At 38.0% G+C, this 25,081-nt stretch overlaps 1 protein-coding gene across 1 annotated transcript in view; it reads left to right on the top strand.

Annotated features, from left to right (window-relative positions):
• Window positions 1-25,081, top strand: part of LOC122807193 (aldehyde oxidase 3-like) — a 1,326,697-nt gene that overhangs the window by 652,285 nt on the left and 649,331 nt on the right. Inside the window, exon 21 of the mRNA XM_044078243.1 lies at window positions 5,132-5,256. Coding sequence (XP_043934178.1) covers window positions 5,132-5,256 — 125 coding nt within the window. The remainder of the gene's footprint in view (window positions 1-5,131; window positions 5,257-25,081) is intronic.

A 25,081-nucleotide genomic window follows, 5' to 3' on the forward strand; every position in this document is an offset into this window, starting at 1 on the left:
GAGAAGCATGCCATGGGAGCATTTTATAGATAGTGGAATCTTATCCATATATCCATATCCTTTTCAAATTTATGTCTATAAAAACTAACAAAACTCTCCCAATCTGTATCGGTGTACAAAAATACTAAATAAAATACAGAGGCTTATTATATATTCTGCTTTTTTTCTGTTTGTTGCCTGGGTAAGCCCACAAATTATCCCTTTGAAGAGGAGACCCAGGAGCACTGTCTGGTTATGTGATATACTTAGAGTTAAACAATAGGTGAATGAAGGAATCAGCCTTTATACCAGTGCTCTGCACTCTCTGATTAGTTGTGTTTTTTGTATTATTATGCCTATAAAATTTCAGTCTTTAAAGTATCTGGATGTGGGTGGAACCAGTGGCACAAATGGGATTCTCCAGCTTGTGCAGGTCCCTTGGCAGTTGCCTAGGGAGCGTTTTACTATTAGCAGTTCTGGTTACATGAATGAACAGTAACATTATTATCCTGAATATTTGTTAGGCCTGTGGAAACACTTTGTCTTGTGATGTTACTTTCGATCATAGTATCTGTGTTTTAGTGAGTTGCCATAAGAAGAATGTGAATTTCACATAAAAGGAGATATAGGTGCTTCTGAATGCCATCTTTACAGATGCTACCCTACTTATAGAACACAGTGGCAATCAAGAACTGAGGTAGCACATGTGGGTAATGGTGGTTTCAGAGGTGAGTGCCATTGGTGAGCATGACAAGCTTACTATGGGATGTCATTGTAGAATTAGTTACATAAAAGATACCACTAAAAGCAAGGCACTACGTATATGCCTACTGCAGTTGACTGGAAGGCTGTGTCCTCCTGGATATAATTTATCACAAACTGACCATCTGTTACCATTGCTGATAAAGGAGGTGACTCTTACTGGGATAGGTGGGGGCAGGAATTTGGGTGCACAAGGACAGTAAATTAGTGTTTAATACCCTGTAACTTACCTGTCAGTTCAGTGATTATTTTTCCACACATATAGCATCTATTGTGCAAGGCTCAACAAGCAATGATATACAACCACATACATACAAGTAGCTGCAAACTGCTTTGACAGGTATGTCCTGCTGTTTATTTATTTACTTATTATTTGTTTACCTGTCTGATTTTTTAATTTGCTTTCTCGCTACAGCACTGATACAAATGGACCATTTTCAGGTCAGACCAGGCAGTATCAAATATTCAACAGTTTGGCCAATAATAGAGGATACACAAAATACTAGACTCTTTGAATATTAATGAAGGATATATAATTTAAATAAAAAAGTTCATGTAAACTGGTATACAAAACAAAGTACACATGTCTGCTGCTCCATTGGTATAGAAGAACGAAACCCTGACTATAGCCTAGATGACCCAAGTTTGGTTAGTGACCTGAGTGACTAGGGATAGGGAACTTGGTGATACAAAGGAGACTCTGCTCAATAAGCCCTACTGGAAGCTGGGACCTGGAACAATTGCTAGGCTGTGCATGCAAGATGGCTAGGGGTGTTAGGCTGTCCTAGGGCTCAGGGTGACTACATCCTTACAGGCCAGACTGTGCATGCAAAATGGCTAGGGGGGTTTGGCTGTCCTAGGGCTCAGGGTGACTACATCCTTACAGGCCAGACCTCATTGTCTATGTACATGTCACAATGTTGGGGGTGTAGAGCCCAAGTCAAAGCTCTGTCTTGAAGAAATAGCATATGGTGACACTGCTGGCTACTAACTCTGGTCTGTGTTTCTACTTTTCATCACCTATCAGGAGACTGAGGTGGTGGTCTAAACCACTAGAGGAGGGGGTAGCACTGGGATACTAAGTTAGGAGCACAAGAGGAGCACTGATTGGCTGATGGCCATCTAGAGGCATGTCAGGAATCAAACACACAGCCTGTACAACAGAAACATGCACTTTCAGGCATTAGAAGATACATACAATAGAGCAACCTCAGAAGATAAGGTACAGTGTACTTGGAGATGGGAGATACAGGCTGGAAATGATGCTAACATGTATATCTTGCTTGTTGATATAAAACACTGTATTGTGTTACAATGGGTGATAATTAAAGTTACATGTAACTATATGCAGTATTTACAAATTTACAAAATTAAGTGAAAAAAATGGGGTAAGAAGAGAATTTTTTTGGAAGGATTATTATTGTTCTGCCTTAAGCAGATACAATTTTAAGTGTCTTTTTATGGGTTCATAGGTTCATACATAAGTACTAGGCTAGCTGCCCTTGTGGACTATTTTAAACCTAACCAATTTACCTTTTTGTTCTCAAATTAACCTATCCCATTTGGTTAGGGACTGGTCTTATCCATCCCATGGTTGATAATTTTGTGTTACCCCTTATGAGAATAACTAGGATCATTGCATAGATAATTTAAGGGGAAATGCATGTGATAAAACATTTAGAAGCTACTTCTGTCCAATAGTAACACAGAAGGCAGTCCTGTTGTAAATTTTCTATTTCTCATCCATAGATCTAAGTTGTGCTTGAATATGGACAGGGATTAACTTGTTTTATGTGGATAGGGAGTCTGTTCCAGACCATTAGTATCCCCTGTGAGATATAACTGCCCCTACAAAATGCTCTGTTGATGTTACATAAAAAGTTTAAATCCCTAGCGAGGGTATTTCTGATACCATTTGACTTGCTGATTTGCAGTAAACCCATCCATATTGGGTTGGAGGATGCCTTATATGCCAGACACAGGTCACATTTTAGCAGTCTATAGGATACTGAGTATAGTGACAGGGCTTTTATTCCATCCATGTAGCACATGTTATTTAGGCCTGGTATACTTTTAGTAAGGTATCTCTGTGGATGTTCCAGTTTTTGCATTTTTCTGGACAGAGACATGCCAATGGGGGCATTATACTCAATGACTAGCCTAATGAGGGCTGAGAAAATGGGAGACTGACATCCCTAGATCTAGGCATAATCTCTTTTTTACAAGCTATGCAATAGACATGTTGGATAAAAGTTAAGTCACTGTTCACATGATTTTCCAAATCCTGACTAAATGGATCAATTTAAGGGTATATTGTCAATGTGGTAGCTCCCTGGGGTCATACCTCTAAACTTTTCTGATTTTTGCCTCACATGTTTGGTCTGTTCCTGATAAAAGTTATGTTTTTTTGGCAAATATTTGATAACTGAAGTCTCAAAATAATGACAGACATTTGAGTTTTAGACTTCATATACTTCAAAAAATGCATGCTAATGCAAAACCTGTTATTCTAGCGACTTCCTTAATTTCTAAGGGTAGTAATTAAGTCCCTTATTTTGGGCCTTCCTCTATTTAATCTGGCTTTTTCCAGATTTCTTTTGCTAAAAGGTTGATAGGCATGCCTGGGGTAGATGACTTACCAAAGGACACAATAATGTATTTTATGGCATTTAGTTTCAATCCATGATTTTGGCACCAGTTATTTATTTTGGAAAAATATTTGTGCAGGATGGCTAAGTCATTTTAGGATTCAATGACTGCTCCTTATTTACTGTCATCTGCAAACTTAGTCAGACAGTGCCCTTTGGTATTGGCTTTTACTTCAGTAAAGTAGATGCCAAACAGGAGAGGTCCCAGCACAGAACAATGGGGACTCCACTGGTGGCTAGTCTCTTCGTGGAGGTAACTTCCCTTATTTTGATTTCCTGCATCTTGAGTGTGAGCCAGTTGGCAATCCAGCAGATGACATAGGGTTTGTTTCCAGTTTATTTAGCTTTTCTGCTATGCCTGAGTGGGGAATTGTGTCAAAACTTTTGGCTAGGTTGAGATATATGCTGTGTACCATTTTGCCTTCATCCATTGTTTTGGTGACCTTTTCAGAATAGTCCACTAGTTTGAGTAAGCATGCCCTACCCTTGTCAATTCCAAACTGAGACAAGTCTAGTGTTTCAAGATTCCATATGCCCTGATAGATTAGTCCATGTTAAGTATTTCCATGGCTTTGCATATTAGGCTGGTCAGGCATATGGGTCTGTAATTGCCTGGATCTATGAAAGTCCTTCCTTATTCAGGGGAATAATTGTAGTTGTTCTGCATTCACTTGGTACAAAACCTGTATTAAGACTATGATTGAACAATGTTGTTAGGGTTGTGGCTAAATGGTGCTTCTCACTATTTATGATGCATCCAGGGATATTGTCAGGACCCATCGATGCAGTATTTCTAGCTTTTAAAATCACTTTTAGGAGTTGGTCTGGTATGATAGCTAAATTTATTGGCCAGTAGGTTCACTATATCTTCAGCCTCAGTGTGGGTAACATCGTTCACAATCAGCTATGTTGTGTTTTTGAGATTACAAACAACTAAAAAAGGCCTTGTGATTGTCTTTGGCTTGGCGAGTTCTTTTAGCCTCAAACTTGGCTTTAGTGGATTTTTATTAATCTCTTGAGTTGTTTGTTTCAATGATGAGGCTCTAACATTCTGGGAATTACTCTTCTTACTTATGGTCAAAATTATTTTCCTTTTATTGTAAAGCTTGTCGATATTATGGTTTCACTATGCAGGGTTGTTTCTGGGGTTTGCCCTGCACTTGCTCCTACAGGGTACAGCTGCAATAGTTTGTCTCTGCAGAGAGAAATTTCTAAAATTTTGATCTCAGTTCAATGCAGGGCTGAATACTTTTTAAGGTGTCGGCAATGATTCTCAGAGTTTTCTGCCAGTTAAAAGACGCCATGTTCGGCAGTATATAGTTTGGTCTGTGGTGGTTGGAGTGCAAGTCCTGAAGGGGGAAGTAGCAAGGTAGTTGTCTGATGAGCTGCATATTAAGAAACTGGCTAGAACAGGGAATGACCATAGTTTATGAGTCTTAATATCAAGAGGCTTAGAAGTAGGCAAGACATTAGTTTTATAGATAGCTATTTTATTTTGGCTATGTTGCTTTCTTTTGGAAGATAAGGTCATAAATCTATTCTATTCTATTTTAGTAACCATTCAAACCAGATTGACCTGGATTATCTTTAACTGTTGCCAGAGAGGCAGTTACTATATTATACAGCATAAGTGTATGAATTTAAAAGACATCAAATATGATTTCAACAAATTGCACTCCCTTTTTGTATTATTTTCTGCATATTCAACTTTATAATGCTATCTCTGTTTATCTGAAATGCAGGTCATATGCATGTTGGAGGTCAAGAACATTTTTATCTCGAAACCCAGAGTGTCATAGTAATTCCTAAAGGTGAAGATAAAGAAATGGATGTGTATGTAACATCTCAGCATCCCAGATTTGCCCAGGTATCTGAAAGAGATTTATTTACATCTTTTAAGCCACAGAGGCTTTAATCACTTGCTTATTTTTCCAATTTTTTGGTTTATATAAAAGTTGTGCAAATATGTTAAATTTCTTCATATTAGCATACCATCCACAAATTATTAATTTATCTTTGAAAAAATACTGCTCTATTAGTAATGAACAATTACTTACACATTTGTTCAGTCATTTTCTAAGGCCATGTTCAGGAATGTAGAGGAAATGGAGTCAGTCCTGGAATGGAGTCTGTCCTGACTCACAGTGGGTATAAAGCAGAAAAACAGTCCTAAACAGAAAGTAGGTGCCACACACACAGTGCGTACACGTGTATGGGAAATTTAGGGACTCACCATTTATTTTATTTCATTTTACTTTCTCCAAGTCTTGTATTTCTAATACCATGATTGGAATGGACCCCATTCTTAAGTCAAAGTATGATTAAAGCTTGTGAAATCAGTATTGTTTCAGTAGTTGATGTTAGCCAATAGTGCTCTTTGTGGCACCCACAATGCGCCCAGAACTGAATTCTGCAATTCATATGGAGTTACATGTATTGGCAGCATATCTAAATATGACTGTAATTTTTTTTATAAGATCCATTGCTCCTACTACTATTGGAACTGTTTGTATATCCATCCACTTTGCCCTTGTTTCTGCCTGCAAATCCTGATATTTTATGACCTTGTGTCCCTTTGTACATAAGACACTATAATCACTGAGTGTAGCAATTTTAATGATCAGTGTTACTTTCGTCTTCTTTTCATGGACAACTGTGTGTTTTTTTTTTCCTTCTATTTTTTGAACTGTTGGTAATGGGTGATCTCATGTGATATAAACTTCATCATTCTCTATAATGCTTTGGGGGTCATGTTTCCAATGCTTCTCAGCTACTTCAGTAGCACATTCCGCAATGCAATAGTCTTGCCATTTAATTATGCCTTTCAGTATACAGGCCCTCTGCCATTAGTGTATCACACACAGCATCAAGATGTGCAACTGTTTCCAATTCCGTTTTACAGAACCTGCATTTATCTGTTTATTCTGCATGTTCAGTGGACTTTAAAACCAATGTATATGTAGTCCACTATCCTGGGCCGCCAATATTAACCATCATCGTTTGTATTAAATTCATCTCTCCTTATCCATTCCTGTGTGAGAACCTGATCAATATGAGGTTGTTCCAGGAGTTTTCTGTACTTGCAACTATATTTATGTTTTTTCTACATTTGTTGCTTCTCATCTGATCCTTATGTACTTTATTTTGTTTTTTGGCAATTCAGTCACTGCTTGATTTCTATCTACTTATGGTTTGACTTCCATTCAAACATGACACTGATATGTTTCTGCTAAACTAAGCAGGGAAGTCATCTTAGACTTGTTCTCTTCATATTTTAAAACTTTCATTATGTTTGGATCTGGTGAGGTCAGCAGATATTCTTTTTTTTTGCAATCTGATTTTTATTAGCATTTTTAAAAACACAAATATAAAAACAAAACCATAATTCACACAATACAAATAGGTTCAAAAAAGATAAATGAAAAAATCTTTATACAATCCTGCTTAAGAACAGATACATTCAGTACTGATGTAACAAAAATAAATATTTAGCTTTTTTAAACAAGTGAATAGGATACTATAGCAATAACCCACACCTGGTTGTGGGCACTGCTGGATTTACCCACAGTAGGTGTGGTTTGGTCATGAGGGCGAAGCCCGAGTGGCCAAACAAAGCCAACCGTGGGTAAATCCAGCATTACCCACACCCAGGCATGGGTTATTGCTATTATACAATGACATTATTTAAGAAAAAAAATAATTACTTTTCTTAAATAATGGCATTGTATAATGCCTCCTTGCTGCCCTTCTGCAACTGTCTAGTATTCTGCGGCAGTTCTGATGTACTGCGCATGCGTATGCCTACGCAGTACATCAGAGCTGTGGGCAAAAACAACTGAGAAAGCAAGATCTCCGTTGCTTTTTACAAACTGTTTCGCTATGTTAAATGGGTTTAACATAGCGAGACAGCTTTAAAAAAAGCAATGCAGAATCTCTGTTGCTTTTTAAAGCTGTCTCGCTATGTTAAACCCATTTAACATAGTGAGACAGTTTTGAAAAAAGCAAAGGAGAAAGCAAGATCTCCATTGGTTTTTACAAACTGTTTCGCTATATTAAAGGAGTTTAACATAGTGAGATAGCTTTAAAAAAAGCAACGGAGAATCGCAATCTTCGTTGCTTTTTTTAAAGCTGTCTCGCTATGTTAAACTCGTTTAACATAGCGAGACAGTGTGAAACAATGGAGATCTTGCATTCTCCGTTGCTGTAAAAAAGAGTTATAGTAATGGAAAAAGTCTGGGCGACTGGACCTTTTTCCATTACTATAACTCTGATTTACAACATGCACACTGACCAATCAGCGTACACATTTTTGAATATTAATGGGGGGGTCGTTGTATAATAACTGATTAAAAACACAAAAAGAAAGTGTAGAAAGGATTTGCTGAGACGTATTTGTTTGTACAGGAGTGTGAAGATATATCAATATTCCTAAATCCTATTTGATTTAACTATTTACAATATATATAAGCGACTGTCACTAAGTGGGAGGGAATTAGTATAAGGAAACTAGAATGTATTGCCTGCACAAATGTAAGAAAAGATAACATAAAGGGTCACAATAATTGTAATTCTACAAAGGTTCTGCTGGAGCAATGAGGAGAAGGGGTATGAGGTCAGCAGATATTTTTGCAGTCCTGTGACTGCAGCTCATACATGTAATCACTTTCGAGGTGGCCCATATCTCCTTCAGAATGAGGTATACATAATCTTGGTATGCACTGATCCAGTCCTGGGATAAATTGTCTATTTCCCATCAATAGATCAAAGTTGCACTTACCAGTATGTGTTTTGCGATATGATAGGAAACATAAAAATCACTGGAAAATGTCTGTATACATAGGAATATCATGCAGAATCACCACAGCCAGGAACTGAACCTGAGAACCACGCTTTGTGACGCTGCATTGCTAATTACTGTAACACTATGACATTTTGTTATTATTATTGCTATTATTTTTATTATTATTTTTATATATTGTCATAACAGCCAGCACAAAAAATATAAATGACATCATCCGGGCTTATTTTAATACATAATAGTCCAATGCAGGAACATTCAATTCAAATGGATTTAGTAGATTGCTTTGCATTTCATATAAATATGTTTATTTTTGACTGAGAGAAGGCTGAGGGCAAGTCATTTTAGTGAGAGAGACAGAGAAAGAGAGAATGTTTTATTACCACAAGTAAGTGAGGGGGAACCTGATAAAGTGCACTAGAGAATGGATTATCTACTCTAACTCTGCAATTTACACTCCTTTATAAATCATAAATAGCTGATGCAAAGATACCAAATTAACGCAACAAATACATGCAGATCTGTTTTCCAATCTGTGATACGACAAGTCATAAATGATGCAAATCATAATGATGAGGAATTTGTGTGGTCCACTCACAACCTCAGAATGGAGCAAGTAAAGAACAACTAAATGAAATGTTACATTAGACATGTTCATGAAACAATATGGTTTAGTAACTTAGTTAGGGAAGGGCAGGAAATAAACAGTTAGCCAGGGATTACTTTTAACTGTTGTTTGTTTAAATAGGCTTGTTTAGGATGTATAAGCAAGCATGGATCACAGCGAATTTTGTCTCAGCCAAGGTTAGGCACTCTGTGCACCAAAACTGGGGTTGGATGACAAAGTTTTAAATGTCATAAAGGTTAACAGAGCACCATGAGAAAAAGTATGAAGGAATAGAATTGGTATAAGGAGGATCCAATGTATGGGAATTTGTAAATAAACTGAAGAAAATAATTTCCTTACATGAGTAAGGAAAAAAGAATTTGTATCAGAACAAGATAATCATATTTGCATGTATGACTAAAATAATATTTTTTGTTTTCGTTTCTATTGTTTGTAAATTCTTTTGTCAATAAGTGGAACATTTATCCCTGGGCCTCCACTGCAAATGGGTGCCTGCCCAGTCGGACATTTCTGGGAAACAAATGTAAAATAAGTAAGATAAATAAATAAAATAATATGATTTTGGGAACAATACAGTTCTGTGTAGCTCAGCAATTCCAAAGCATGTATCTCTCATACCAAAGTTTATAGTTTTGGGAGGTACTTATTTTATCCCCAAGCTGTAGTGATGTGTCAGTATGAATAAAATGCTGGTTGTTGCAAGGAAAAATTATTTCCACATAAGAAAGTACAGTGGTTAAAAATGACCTTCAGTACCCTTCAATGTTTCAGTCGAAATACTGTACTGTTGGAAAATAAATTAGATGGTACAGAAACTGTTCATTAAAAATCAGGTTGAAAAGAACAGATATGGGATTTCATGCAGAGACTTACAGAAATAAAATAGAAAATGAAGGAAATGGAAAATCAGAGTAAGCCCTGATGCAGAACTAAATAATAATAAAACACTTGTTTTTGGATTTATAAAGTAATTCAGCACCGCAAGGTCTGGGTGTAAGTGACAGTGAAATGTATGATCTGATGAAATCTGATTTTTTTCTCAAGGAACACAGTGATGTAATGAAATAATGTCTACATTTAAGTAAAGAAAATCATAGTAATATTATGTACCAGTGCACAATTCTTTCCATGAGAATTGTACAAAGCTGCTATTTCATATACAAATACCATGACTGAGAAAAATAAAATGCAGTATTTATTTCTGGTGGTAAACAGTCACAAAAACAAAGAGTGAGAGAATATAATAAGTATACAGGCTGATCTATGCTTGCATTTGATTTTGGATTGGCGTTATTCATTTAAGCTTTAGTTACTTCTATTTTTTATCTTTTTCTTATATCACATTTTGTTTTGTTTTATGTCTTTTGTTCTTTTTGGAGTTTTAGGAGGTTTTGGCTAGGGTCAGTTAGGAAAGAATTCTTTTGCAGACAGTGAATAGCATACAGCTAATAAATGGGAGGAGCTAGGAAATAGCATTCCTCATTTAACTTTAGATATTTAGTGCCATATTTATTTAGCTGAAGTGCTTGTTTGGCTTGTTATTCTCAAACTGACTATTGCTAATCTCTGTCTGCATTTATTTTTTCTCACTCACCCAGCCTGCCACTGTTGTGCTTTTAAACTTGGTGGCTTTTGAGCTGCCCACTCCATTATAAATCTAATTTTGGAGAGTCCTCCCAGTCTCTTCTAATCAGTGTGTTCTACTGAGAACTGAGAGCACAACTAGGTCTTAAACTTGAATTATATTCTGTTTCATCTCTTCCTACTTAACTAAACAAAAATGCACTTCATTCATCTGCTTTTACTGTATTTGTGTTCTTAAAGTGTTCAATTGCATTTAATCTACTGCATTTATTACTGCTTGTTAGTAGACTGATTACACTGTAACTGCTATTCTAAGCCTTTTATTTCTGATTTTCTGACTTTGCTCAAACAAGTTATCTTTTAAGGAAGGTTTGTAGTCTACACTCTTGTGGCAGGAGAGGTAGCTTACAGTCTTCTGATGTAGCTTACACCCTTCTGAGTTGGTAATTGCTTAGTGAAGGCTTATTGTGTTTGTTATTCTAAAAATGTCTTAGTTCTGGTTTAAGATTTGGTCTCCAAACCAGTTATTTTATGTTAAGAAGGTATCTGGTCTGTACTCTTGTGGTTGGAGGGGATAGCCTTCTTCCTTCTGATCTGGAAATTACTGGTGAAAGCTTACTGTGTTTGTTATTCTAAGTGTCTTTGTCCTGGTTTAAGCACTTGGTCTCCAAACCAGTTATTTTACATTAGGAAGGTGGAAGGTTTGTGATCTACACTCTTGTGGCAGGAGAGGATAGCCTACACCATTCTAAGTGGGGAATTTCTGGTTGAAGGCTTGTTGTGTCTGTTAATCTGAAAGTGTCTTAGTTGTGGTTTAAGCACTTTGGCTCCAAACCAGTTATTTTACATTAGGAAGATTTGTGGTCTACACTCTTGCAGGATAGCATAGCCTATGCCCTTCTGAGTTGGGAATTGCTGGTTGAAGGTTTATTGTGCCAGCTATTCTAAAAGTGTCTTAGTTCTTTTAATCTGCATAGATGCTGATCTCTTACATTGTAAATTTCCCTTAAAATACCTTGACTGTCTAGACAGATTTTATTAAGTACTAGGCCATCTAATTTGGGCTTAGCTGAGCATTGCTCATTAAGGTCCTTGTCCTATTGACCTATTAAGTATTTAAATGTCCCTCATTCCTCCATAGTGGATCAGTAACCATGGATACGGACTTCCAGACTCTGTGGTCAATCTGGTTGACATGGTATTCTGGGCTATTTTGGATATTGCCTCATGTTCCCTCACCAATCTCTTATTCTTAATAAAACAGATAAAATATGTGAGAGGTGTATATATACTTTAATCCTGGAGGCAAAACTCTTGTCATACAACCAAAGCTAATCCTGTAGAGGTTATCATTGGGACTTATACCTTACCTACTGTACAGGGCAAAAATCCTACACATAAAACTACTTATGCTGAGGCATTTACAGATCACCTTCCTAAAACACTAAAACCTCCTGCACAGCACAATCAAAAAATGGGACCTCAGCCATCATATAAACACAATGTTAAAACATCACCCACAGCTACACATATTAGTACTGTATCCAGTGCCTCTACTGCTAATCTTTTAAGGAAAACCAGTGCACAGCCAAATTTCCTAATCATTGGTGATTCTATAGTGATACACACTGATGTCCACCTCACTAGACTAATTAAGGCGAGAGTCATGGTTAGCTGCCTTTTCGGGGCTAGGATCTATCACGTCACACAGGCACTCATGTTAATGAACCACACATAGCAGTATGACTCTGTTATAGCCCATCTGGGTGTTAATGACTTGAAACATAACTCCCTTGACTATATGAATTGAGACATGATTGAGCTCGCTGCTTATGTGTCTCAGCAAGTATGAGCCTAGCACTGAGCAGCATACTACCTTCTCTAAGGATGATGCCCTGTCAGCCACAGAAAATGATTGATTTTAACAATTGACTTAGCTTTTGATGTCAGTACAAGGGAGGTACAATATTTGATGGCCTGGGAGGAGATGGTTGACAGACCATGCTGCTCTGCCAGGGATGGTCTGTATTTATCCCCTCTAGGCTTTTGGATATTGGCAAAAATCTTTTCCACCCCCCATAGTACCTTTTTAGACAATGCTAAACTTATAAACCTCCAGACTTAATTGAACCTATAAAGCAATATCTGAAGGTAGTACCTATGAAGCAATATCTGACGGTAACAAGAAACGCCACTCCCTGAAAGCCTTCCTCTCCCTGGAGAATGTAGACATTTGTGTAGTAATGGAGACATGTTTTAAAGTCACACAAAATACCACAGCAATACAAGGTTATAAGGCCTTTCACACCTTTAAACTTGTTATGGCACATGAGGGAATCAAAGGTGGAGGAGTGTCAGTTTATATTAAAGCCAATCCCACATCCAGACTAGTAGAAGTTTACTGCCCATTGGAACTCATACATTTGCAACTCACCATAATCAGGGTCTCGTACCATACACTTGAAACCTATAGGTCCTTGTCCATGTCCCAGCAAACCCATACTACCTATCTCAGTGTACTAGAGTCCCTTACTGTTCAACCCAATATGATATTCATGGGGGATGTCAACTACCCCTCTATAGACTGGGAATCCAACATCACCTCTAACGTACAAACCCAGTGATTCCTAAACTTTGTTAATACTGACATCCTGGAATAGTTGATCCATTCTTCTACTAGTGGTACAAACATCCTTGACCTTGTACTCACGAACATGGGGGAAGCTGATGTTTTTCATCCAAGGTAGTATTTTCGCCAGTCAGATCTGACCATAAGGTAGTATTGCTTGAAATAAAAATTAAATCTGGGGATCCAATGAGACCAAAAACCTTTAGGAAGTATTCCAAGGCTAACCTCTCTGTACTAAGTGATAACTTTGCTAAATTACAAGCACCTGCAAACCCAGTAAAAACCATAACATATACTAAGCTATCACTCATATTAAGAAAAGACAAGCTATCCTGGTCGATCATACTATCAATCAGTTATACAACAAAAGAAAAAAAATCTTGGCCAAGCGTAGGAGGAATAAAGCCATACATACTAAAAGCCCACTGACCAATGTAAACATGCAGCTAAGAGGAATAATTGATACTTCAAAGGCTACATTTGAAAATAAAATAGCTTCTCAAGACAAAGGACAACCACAAAGCTTTCGACAGCTATGTCCGTAACCTCGAAGGAAATATACAACAATGCACAAAACTTGTTGTGAAAGGCATCACGCACCCTGAACCAGAGGCCATTGTCAATCTTTTGGCTGACAGGTTCAGTTCAAATCCTTCCACCCCACTCCCCTCATGATAGTCCAAAGGAAATACCACATAACACAATCTCCCATCCATTACTAGGAAACAGGTCATCAATGTTCTTTCCAAGGCAAAAAACACTACATTGATGGGCCCCAATAACATTCTGGGTTGCTTACTAAATAGCATGAAACATGACCGCTCTGATCCACTTGAATCTTTTTCAACTGGAACCTTCTTGTGCCCAAGGAATGGAAGATGGCTACATTCATTCCCCTGCACAAAGTTGGTCCAACCACTGTTCCGGGTAACTACAGGTCTGTAAGTCTGATCAGTAAGGCCATGGAAACAATCATCATGGTTAGAATACAAGGTTATATGTTAGCATCCATTATCTGAAGGATATGAAGTCTGAAACTCAAATGACTGTCATTATTTACTGACTTCAATCCTCAATGCTTTGCTAGAAAACCACACATTTTATGAGGAACAAACCAAAAATATAAGCCAAAAATCTGGACATTCTGTGAAAATCTGGACAGTTGAGACATATGCCACCTCCACCAAGAGGCCAATCATTAGTGGAGTCCCCCAGGGTTCGGTAATAGATCTGCTCCTTTTTGGCATCTACGTCTCTGAAATGGGAGCAAATGCTGAAGGTTTATGGCTGACTAACTTTGCAGATGATTGCAAGCTGGGGGTTATCATCAACTAGCATTTTTCATGAAGGCCTATCTCTGACTAGCGAATGGTGCTAAAGCCATGGTCTTAAACTCAGTGCTAAGAAATGCATAATTGTACCTTTTGGGAAGTCAACCATCCTGGCTAATTACCATGTTGATAACACTTCCCTTAAGAGTCCACCCAATGGTCAGGGATCTGGGTTTGCACACAGACAGTAGCTTTACCTTTGACACCACAAGACCACAGTGGTGAGGAAATCCTTTTATGCTGCACAACTTATAAGTAAGGGCATGGCATCTAGGTCTAAAGAGGTAATTATCTGACTGTACTCTGCCCTTATCAGACCAATCATAGAATACAATGCTCCCTTCTGTATGTACATGACCAGGCATATGCAACAACTTGAGCAACCTTGGAGGTTCCTTACAAAAAGAATACAAGGCATAACAAAACTGCCCTGTGCAGAGTGCCCTAAAGCCCTTTCCCCTCTACTCAGTCTCCAACAAGTTGCAAACCTCCCACTTACAGGGCCTCTGCAACCCCCCCCCCATCCCACTTATGAATCTCCTGCATATTCATAAGTCAAACAGTACCAGAAATACAAGGTCTAGGGACCTGAATTTTGTCTCTGACTTAAAAAAGAAAATGTTGGAGAGAAAGATATGTGTCCCAGTGACTGCCTATCTTATGGAATATGCTTCCCATCCATCTAAAGCTGAGTTCGTCCATTACCCAGTTTAAGCGCAGCCTAGTCCAGTAGATGGGAAATAGGAGATTTACACCAGGCCTGACATCCATGTCCCTTATGGACAGAGGCAGCTTAGAAATGCCTGGCCCTCAATGTCCTATTTGGAAAACCTGGCTAGGCTTAGAAAGCTCCCCTGGGTCGTTAGCCTAGTAACAATCTATAAATCTATGAATCTGAGGAATATGGTGAAAGCAAAATATTTAAGTGCTGTTACACCCATGCATCAATGGCATTGACAATATCAGAGTTGCACACTTTCCCTCAGTGGAGGGCAGGGCTTTTCTAATATTTAGATTGTCATCTAATTCTGGTATTTTTTATGTTTTTTTGTGTTTCTTGAATGATGACAGGCATGTTTCTATTACACTGTGCCCCAAATCATAACCTCTGAAAAGCGAACTAAATGCCAATTGGCTAATCAACTATTGGTACACATTATTAAGCATAATTGAATGAGAATATACTATCTTAGAGTTGGCTAGCAGTCCAAAACCTCATAAAAGGTATAGTCACATCATTTAGCGAGGTAAACCTATAACATAAGTATTTCAGAAATATGGAGATGTGACTGTTATTTGTATGATAAGTTAAGTCACAGCTAAAATCCGCAAGACTGTTGATTCAGGAGTTTTTTTTACAATTTTATGGTCTTGAGTTTAACTCTGACCTTCAGTTGCTGTTTTTGTTAGTTTTCATATTCTTCTTCTGAGTACTCTTGTTTTTTTTTTCTTTTCGCCTTGCATAAAAATATAAATTTACAAAAAAAATCTCAACATTTATCCTTGCTCTTTTGGCATCAGTCATGACTAAAAAATGGTACAAAAAGGACCGCTTGTCTTATCAATTCAACAAACAAATAAATAATTATGTCTCTTGTTAGTCTGTTTCCATAAAGATCAACATGCAGCCATTTCTGCAGTAAAAATGCTTGCCATAAATACTTCCCTCCCAATATATAACTAACTTGATAAGCAGTACATAGCTGCCTCAGCCATATATTCAGTATGCCACTTAAATGTAGGCAGATGGTGCACTTGAAGGTGATATGTTCCAGTCTCAAGTAATGCAGACATTTTTTCTTGATATTTGCCTATCATAGGCATATGCTGCTATGCGAAAAGTAGCTTGGGCCTATCAAATCAGCAACTGAATAGAAAAGGAAAAACTTCCAGTTAAAAATACAGGAAAAAACAAACAAACAAACAAACAAACAAGCATACAGGTAGCAGACAAAATGGTGGCCCTCTCTGCAAACAAATTCTGATAAATAATATAGTTAAAATGCTTACCTAATGAAAGACACATCCTGTAGCCATTTCCTGCAGTGTGCAAATGATACACACAACAGTAGAGAGCTGGAGAGAATCAGCAAGGAATACAACATTGTGGGTAGTGGGAATTATTTTGCAGCCTGAGGAAATTTTTTACTATGATCAGATAGCCTACTGATCTGAAACTCTAAATCCCTGCTAACTACCCTTTATAAGGATATAGCTGAATGTAAACGTATCTCTCTTTCCTCATTAGGCAGACAGCACTTTCTAACTGTCATAAGTCAAACCTCAGTGGTCACATCAGTCAGTTAGTTTGCAGAGTATTAAGGTTCTGAACTACTAGCATTTTTTTTCTGGAGTTCTGGGTTTAAATCAGTCTCTCAACCTCAACATGCTTTCTGTGTGACTCTGAAAAGTCTCATTATTTATGTTTGATAAAACTGGTCACATCAGTCAGCCTGCAGAGAATTAAGGTTCTGAACTGCTAGCATTTCTTTCTGGAGTTCTGGGTTTAAATTAATCGCTCAACCTCCACGTGCCTTGTGTGTGACTCTGATAAGTCACTTTATTTCTGTTTGATAACTGGATAAGTGGAATGGCCTGAAGACCTTTTTAGCCACATAATCCAGAAAAAGGCTACTGGGTTTCATCTGAAAAGAGGCAGTTAGACCTAGTGAGTTTATTTGATTAACAAATGAATAATATAACAAACACTAAAGCTTGCCTGAACATTATTTTTATTTGTTAACCTTTTCTGCACTCTTTCTTTATTATTCTGCACTGCTTGCTGTGTGTATTTTATTCATCATCATCATCATCATCATCATCATCATCAGCAGCCTCCCCTTTTCCCATTTTTTTCTGCATGGGGTCGGGGTATCTTATTAACTGTCACCAACTCTCTCATTCAGTGCCACACTCCTCCCTTCTTCAGCACACATGCCTGATTGTCGCCAACTCTCTCGATTCAGTGCCACACTCCTGTCTTCTCCAACACTCATGCCTGACTATTACAAATCTTCTTTCACACAATACATCCACCTCTTAGCTGGACATCCTCACTTTCTCTTACCTTCTTCCTGTCTGTCCCAAATCTTCCTCACCAGATTGTCTTCTGCTTTTCTGCACATGTCCAAATTACCGTAATCTGTTCTCTTTGATCTTTTCTGCAATTGTCTTCTGCTGTTATGTCCTTATTTCTTCACCTGTCTCACAGTGTGCATCCTACCACCCTTCTCAGACACTTCATTTCCATCACCTCTAGCTTCTTTGACTGTTCTGACTTTACTTCCCAGGGTTTTGTACCATACAGTAGGACTGGTCACATCACTGTCTTGTACACCTTACTTTTCAGCTTCTTTTGCATTCTTCTGTCATAGACTACACCTGACATTCTCTGCCAGTTGGCTGCAGACCCTCTGATTCTAGCTTTGACCTCTTCATTCAGGCTTCCCTTCTCATCAACCACCCCTCCGAGATACTTGAAGCTGTTTACCTGTTGCACTGTCTTCCCTTCTATCTTTATTCTCATCTTCTTTTGATTTCCCCAAATTGCTGCCATTACCACTGTCTTATCTGTGCTTAGTTTCATCCCATGTGCCTTCAGTTTTGTATTCCATTCTCCTATCCTTTGCTGATGTTCTATCGGTGAGTCTGCCTGTAATGCCACATCATCTGCATACAGCAAATTTGTTGATGTGCCCCCTCCGACCTGTTTGCTAATGTAGTCCATCACCAGTATGGACAGCAGTGGGCTCAGAGCTGAACCCTGGTGTACACCCACTCCCACAGGGAACCCCTCTGTGAGGCCGAACACTGTTCATACTCGAGTCATTGGGTTCTTGTACATAAACTACACTAATTCTACCAATGTTTCTGAGACTTCAAACCACCACAGTAGGCCAGATCAGCTTTCTTGGGACCTTGTCATATGTTTCTTCCAAGTCTAGAAATGCCCAGTTGGACTCTCTCCTCATCTATTTCCTCATGTATTTTATTATCATAGCTTAATTCTTACACTCATGTGAAGACCACAGATACAACTACCATTTTATTTAAACATATTGTGTTAATCACTATATCAACTGCATAATTCTTACACTCATGTAAAGACCACAGATACAACTACCATTTTATTTAAACATATTGTGTTAATCACTATATCAACTGCTTAATTCTTACACTCATGTAAAGACCACAGATACAACTACCATTTTATTTAAACATATTGTGTTAATCACTATACCAACTGCAAATGCAGTTTTCATTTAATTTATTGTATCGACTGTTCATTTTGCCAATACTTATTCAGCATTTTACTCCATTAGTATCTTGACAGCCTACCTTACTATACCCTAAGTGCATATTACCTACATTAGTTATTTAATGTTTAGTTTTATGAGCCATGATGATTACCGATTGACATGCTGATTGTATTGTATAAAACTGTACAGTATCCATTTTACATTTATGAACATCCTTAATATGTATTGCAATTATTGTATTTTGGCTTTGTATATAATGGACAGTGACTGACTGAGTGAACATGAGACATCCAACTTAAAAATAAATATATAAATAAATAAAAAGAGAGTTATAGGGATGGAAAAACAGAAAGCAGCTCCACTGGCTATAATTTCTGATTATTTTATGCTTCATATATAACAAAAGCTTTGTAGGAAGTTGGGAGACTTGATATACTTAAGGATGGTTAAAGCTAGCAAAAAGAGAAAAATGCTGCTGGATTTGCTCATCACTGAGGAAAACTTACTTTCAGTTCCATGTCCATTGTGGCATATTTGGGTTTGTTTTTTCATAACTTTTTTAGTGCATTGCAAGACTTAATAAACAGACACAGGAAAGCTGAATGGATGCATGTAGTTTATTTATTAGTATGGCAGAGAAGAGATGAAGAAAGTCACAGAAAAAACCTTAATGCATTACTCTTGTAGAATTCATAAAGATGTACTAAGCCGTTTTATATATTAATCCCCCATGTTTAAAGAATTATTAGTTCTTTGTAATAATCTGTGCTATCTGTACTACATTTAAGCATGTCTTCTACCTTTGATTCTACTAGTGTGTCTTTAGGTAGATGCTGTCACATTTGGCAGAGCCATCTTGGCCAGTAACAAACAACCGGTCCCTGGTGAGTTCTGCTGACAGTATGCTAAATATGTTTCCTTCTCACCTATGTCTTCTTATGCTGTACATTTCTTGTCATAATACTTGGTCATCTCTTGTGGTCCTGTTGTGTTATCCTGTATGAGAATAAACTGTAGCCGCTAAAGTGTGTTATTATTTATTTAACATTTGTTTACTGGGAAAGTCCAACTTGGAACAGAGACAATTTTCAGCAGACGTCTGGGGAGGAATGCTGCAGTTGCATGTCTTTGGAATGTGAGCGGAAACTGGAGCAGCCAGAGGAAACCCACACGAACACAGGGAGGACATGAAGACTCTGCACGGAAGGCACCCAAGCTGAGACACAAACCGGAGAACCTCTCGCTGTAAGGCGATAATGCAAACTGCTGCACAACAGTCTTAACTGAAGTATTTCCTAGTGTATGACTATGTCTTTTATTTTTCCTAAACTAAAGACATTCCTTCATTTGGAAGATAAAGGACCTTGGATTTGTAGCTACTATTACAGTTATGTTTTGTTGCTTTGAGTGTCTGCATCCTGGATTTCACCTTCCTATTACTTTCCCTTCAGAATCACTTGCAGTTGTGTTGTAAACATTTTGTCTGTCCCCTACTTCAGACAGAATTCCTTCACATTTAGCATTCCTTCTGGGTGCATAACACTACAGTTTTACTTTGCACTAGCAACACACTTCCTGTTTATTTTTATTCACACTTTAAACTGTTCTCTCCACTTGCATATTCAGCTTGCTGATGTCTCAGAATGGAAAAAGTGTTGTGAAACTCCCAGACTAGAAACTCTATGGAATTATTGACTCACCAACTGAGGAGTATTTTCTGAGATAAGGACATCAAATAATTCCTTGTCTATAAAACATTATCTTGAGCATCATGTGATAGAAGTAGATGTTGTGTTTCTCGATGTGATTATCTCAGTGTACTTTGAACAGTAATCCAAACTGATCAGATAGTGTCAATATCTGAAGTGAACACATCTCTTGCTAATTTGTTCTACGGCTGTTCAGGAATTTCATTCAATACTATTTCATGTTTCTATAATAAGTGAGTTTTTTCAGTGGTATCTATTTTGAAGCGCACATTTATTGGCAGAGGTCGCCCTAAATGTTTATCTGAAGGGGCCATGAATGATGTTGTAGACATGATGGATACATATCCAATGTTCATTAATATCAGTCAGCAAATATTTTTGTATCTCATAAAGCTAGTACAGTTGTGTATAGGCCAGTATTGATGGTGTTTATTTTACAGCACTGACACAACTAAATTAAATTAAAAAAATAATGTAGATCAAATGGGACACATTGAAGGCTAATAAGAAAATTATGGAATGTGTAGGTGATGCCCCTGTATTTTCTAGCAAAAGGATCATTAACCTAAAGATCTGTTTTTGGTACAAAAATGCAATATCTGCATACCTGATAGCAATAGTAACAAAATGGTGTACTTATAACCAGAACTAGATCATAGTCAAGTGGGGCCCTAGGCAGAGTAATACACTGCTGCCCCTCCTGCGGCAACCCTCTACTCCCCACAACAGCCCCTGCCCTAGCAATTCCGGTGTTCCATTACTTCCTAGTTACCATAAACACTGTTCAAACCTGTCAGTGTGCATACTGTTTTCTTATTAACGTCTTTAGTGATTACAGATATTGAAATAAACTAGCACAAATACTGATAGCCATTTGTTAAACAAGTAAGACAGCCTCACAATGAAAACAAACCTAGCATGAGCAGTAAACCTCTCTGCCCTTTAAACTCACATTCTTTGAAATGGCATTAAAACCCACATTCAAAGATCATGCATCAGGCCAGTGCAGGATTAAGTTTAGCTTTGGGCTGTTTTCAAACTGTAGGCTCCTTGCACACATTTTTAAGGCCATATGTATGTACATGTATGTGTTCTCTAGCTAAGTACTCAGCAGCCAAGTTTCATAGACTCAATCACTTCTCTCAAGCTAACCCTACACCTAGAAAAACCAAGAACCTAATATTTAAACTCTTACAACTCATCCTAAAAGTACAGCCCCACTCCCTTATAGATGGTGATATACACCCAAACCCTGGTCCAACCACAGTCACAGCTACACAGCCTAATACACCAACTCATACTACTACAAACAAACCTTCCAAGCAGGCCAACTCTCTCCTGATAGCTCATCTTAACATTCGTAGCATCAATAATAAAGTTGCTCATCTGCATGCTCTTATAGATGTACACTCTTTTGACATATTGTGTCTGTCTGAAACATGGCTTAATCCATCAGTACAAGACAGTACAGTTTTACCCCCTGGCTATAACATCCTGAGATGTGACCGTAATAATAAGAAAGGTGGAGGTGTAGCCATACTTTATAAGAATGGATTACAAGTTACCTTGCTAGACTCCAAAGCTCCGCTTTCCAACAATGCAGAAATTCTTCTAAGATACAGCTGAACAAAAGTAAAGCCATATATCTTATCTGTGTCTATCTTCCACCAGGCAATAATATCAACACATTAGAGGCCATCCTTAGCTGGCTCTCAAGCAACTACCCCCAAGAAACAATTATACTTGGAGATTTTAACATAAACTGGAATTCCTGCATATCTGAGCAACCTACTACTCATATCAACCTATTTGGCTTTACTCAAACTATAACATCCCCTACCCGAACCAATAAACTTAACAAAGAAAGTACCCTTGACTGGATACTTACTAATACTCCTCAACAAAATTATAAAACAGGCGCCCTCCCAGAGGACATAAGTGACCATTTGCTTACCTAGCTCATCAGATCTAAAATAGAACTCCCAAACTCTTCCATCTGCAAAACAATTTGTACTAACAAAAATTTTAACCCTGATCAGTTTCAAACTGAACTAAGAGCCTGTAACTGGACACCCCTTAAACACCTGCCACTAGATAATGCAGTTGAATACTTTAATTCAAAATTCCTTTCCGTTTTAGATTGCCATGCCCCATTACGCAAAGTTAGAATCAGAACTAAACCTGCACCATGGCTCACCAAAACTACCAAACAAAAAATCTTGCAAAGAAATAAACTATGGGCCAAATGGCGCACAACAAAAAGCCCCTCAGATCTCTTACAATTCAGACAGTTAAGAAACGAAACAAAAAAAGCCATATTAGCCGATAAAAGAAACTACTACCATCAGCTTCAACAAACTCACCAAAACAATCCTCAAAAATCCTGGCTAGGCATCAATAACCTCCTACACCCAGGATGCTCAAGCACTCCTATTCCCAGTGGTTTTGATCACAACAATCCCATCCAAATAGCTGACTCCTTTAACACATTTTTCACTGAAACAATACAATCCCTAGCTAAACAGCTCTCCACTAGCAACCCACGCTCTAACATAACCTCTACCAACAATCCTACTCTATTTCACTTTCAGCCAGTGCCCACATCCCTCATCTTTAACCTCATCCATAAACTGAAACCCCCCACACTGTCTGCAGATCTACTACCTGCAGAATACCTCCAAAAAGCTGCTAAAGTCATAGCCTACCCCATTTCCATCCTCATTAATAGAACCATCTCTGAAGGAACTATCCCCTTAATCTGGAAAGTCTCTCACATCATCCCCCTTCACAAAGGTGGTAACTCCAAGGAATTCGCCAATTACAGGCCCATAGCCATACTATCTCCTCTGGCTAAAATAATGGAGAAATGTATTCATCTACAACTGTTACCCTACCTACTTGAAAACAATCTATTAGCACCTTGTCAACATGGCTTTAGACCACATCATAGCACCACCTCCACTCTCCTATCCTTTACTAACCAAATCAATAGTAATCGTAATAATGATACCCCATCCTCAGCCCTTTTTATCGACCTGTCTAAAGCATTTGACATGGTTAACCACCACCTTCTCCTAGACACACTCAAAAACTTATCATTGGATGCCCTTACCATACAGTGGTTCCAATCATACCTAAATAACAGACAGCAGGCTGTTCTTTGGGAAAACAATTTATCTTCCCACCTCCCAGTAGCATTAGGGGTCCCTCAAGGACCCATACTGGGTCCTTTACTCTTCTCCATCTTTACAAATGACCTCCATTCTGTAATTCCACAAGCTGACTGTATCCAATACGCAGATGACTCCACACTCATATGCTCTGCTACTACCCAATCAGAACTTCAGTTACTAACCCAAAAGACCTTTAGCACAGTTGAAAACTGGTTCCTACAAAGATGCCTTATCCTAAACCCTAACAAAACAAAAATGCTACTATTTAACCATGCTCACAGAACCTCCCCACTTAACTTTACTATTACCTCAAATAAGGGAACTATAATATCCCCCAGAAACAACCACCAAACTACTCGGAGTACTATAGATAATCACTTGTCTTTTGAACCTCACATTAATAACACTATAAAAACAGTTAATAAGAAACTAGGTTCCCTCTATAGAATCAAACCCTTTCTAACTCCTCTAGCCAGGGCCACCATTGCTCACACACACCTTATCTGTACCCTCCTGTATGCCTTCCCTATCTATACCAAAATATGCAACAGCAGCCTGAATAAACTGTCGTCCTCCTACAACAATATAGCCAGATTCGCAGCAGGATCCTCCTATAGAACTCATCATTGTATCAACTTGAATAAACTCGGATGGCTAGAACTGCCAAATATAATACTTTTCAGTCAACTAACAGTAGTCCATAAGATCCTGTATCTACCTCAGAATACACCCATACTCACATCCCTAGTCATCCCCTATAGCAATCTCAAAAGCTTGCACTCATCTAACAAACTACTTGTACAAACATCCAAATCCAACAATTCAGCTGGTGACACCCTGTTCTCTAATACAGTAGGCAAGGCCTGGAACAACCTTCCAAATCAGCTAACCTCACTATCCTCTGTTAACCTATTTAAAAGCAAGCTCAAACACTACCTCAAATCACACTGGCTATGCCCCTGTGATAACCCAGACTTAACACCATACCCCCTTCAAGACTCCCATGATTCCCAGCCTCTTTTGAATGTTATCTTGTGTTAACTCTCTAATAGCAGTGCGCTTGACCTTACTGAGGATTCTTTCCTCATGTAAATATGTATATACTGTGGTATTTCCTAGCTTGTGTTTACTCTCTAATTGCAGTGCGCTTGACCTTTCTGAGGATTCTTTCCTCATGTAAATATGTATATACTGTGGCATTTCCTAGCAGGTTTATCACACCTCAACTTTTGTGAGACTAAACACGATTATTGTATTTGCTTTTGTACACTCTATCCATTCAAACTAGTGTTTATCTTCTGACTTCTTGTGTGACCAAAGTATATACAGCATCTTAGTTATAATTTCCATTATTATTTCAAACTACTATGATACCGAGCTCTTTTTTACATCAAGCTTTTGTTCCTACTGGATACAGAATATAAAAGTCCTACTCATGTAAGATATCATAAAAGTTTTGTAATGTACCAATGTCTACTGGAAATATATGTCTTGTCCTATTTTGCTAGTGTTATTGTATTGTGGAGCTTTTCTCCCCGGGCCTCCACTGAAAATGGACATATATCCAGCTGGACTAGTCCG

This window comes from Protopterus annectens, chromosome 7.part0 (genome assembly GCF_019279795.1).
Source record: "Protopterus annectens isolate FY-2018-M chromosome 7.part0, PAN1.0, whole genome shotgun sequence".
Taxonomy (NCBI): domain Eukaryota; kingdom Metazoa; phylum Chordata; order Ceratodontiformes; family Protopteridae; genus Protopterus; species Protopterus annectens.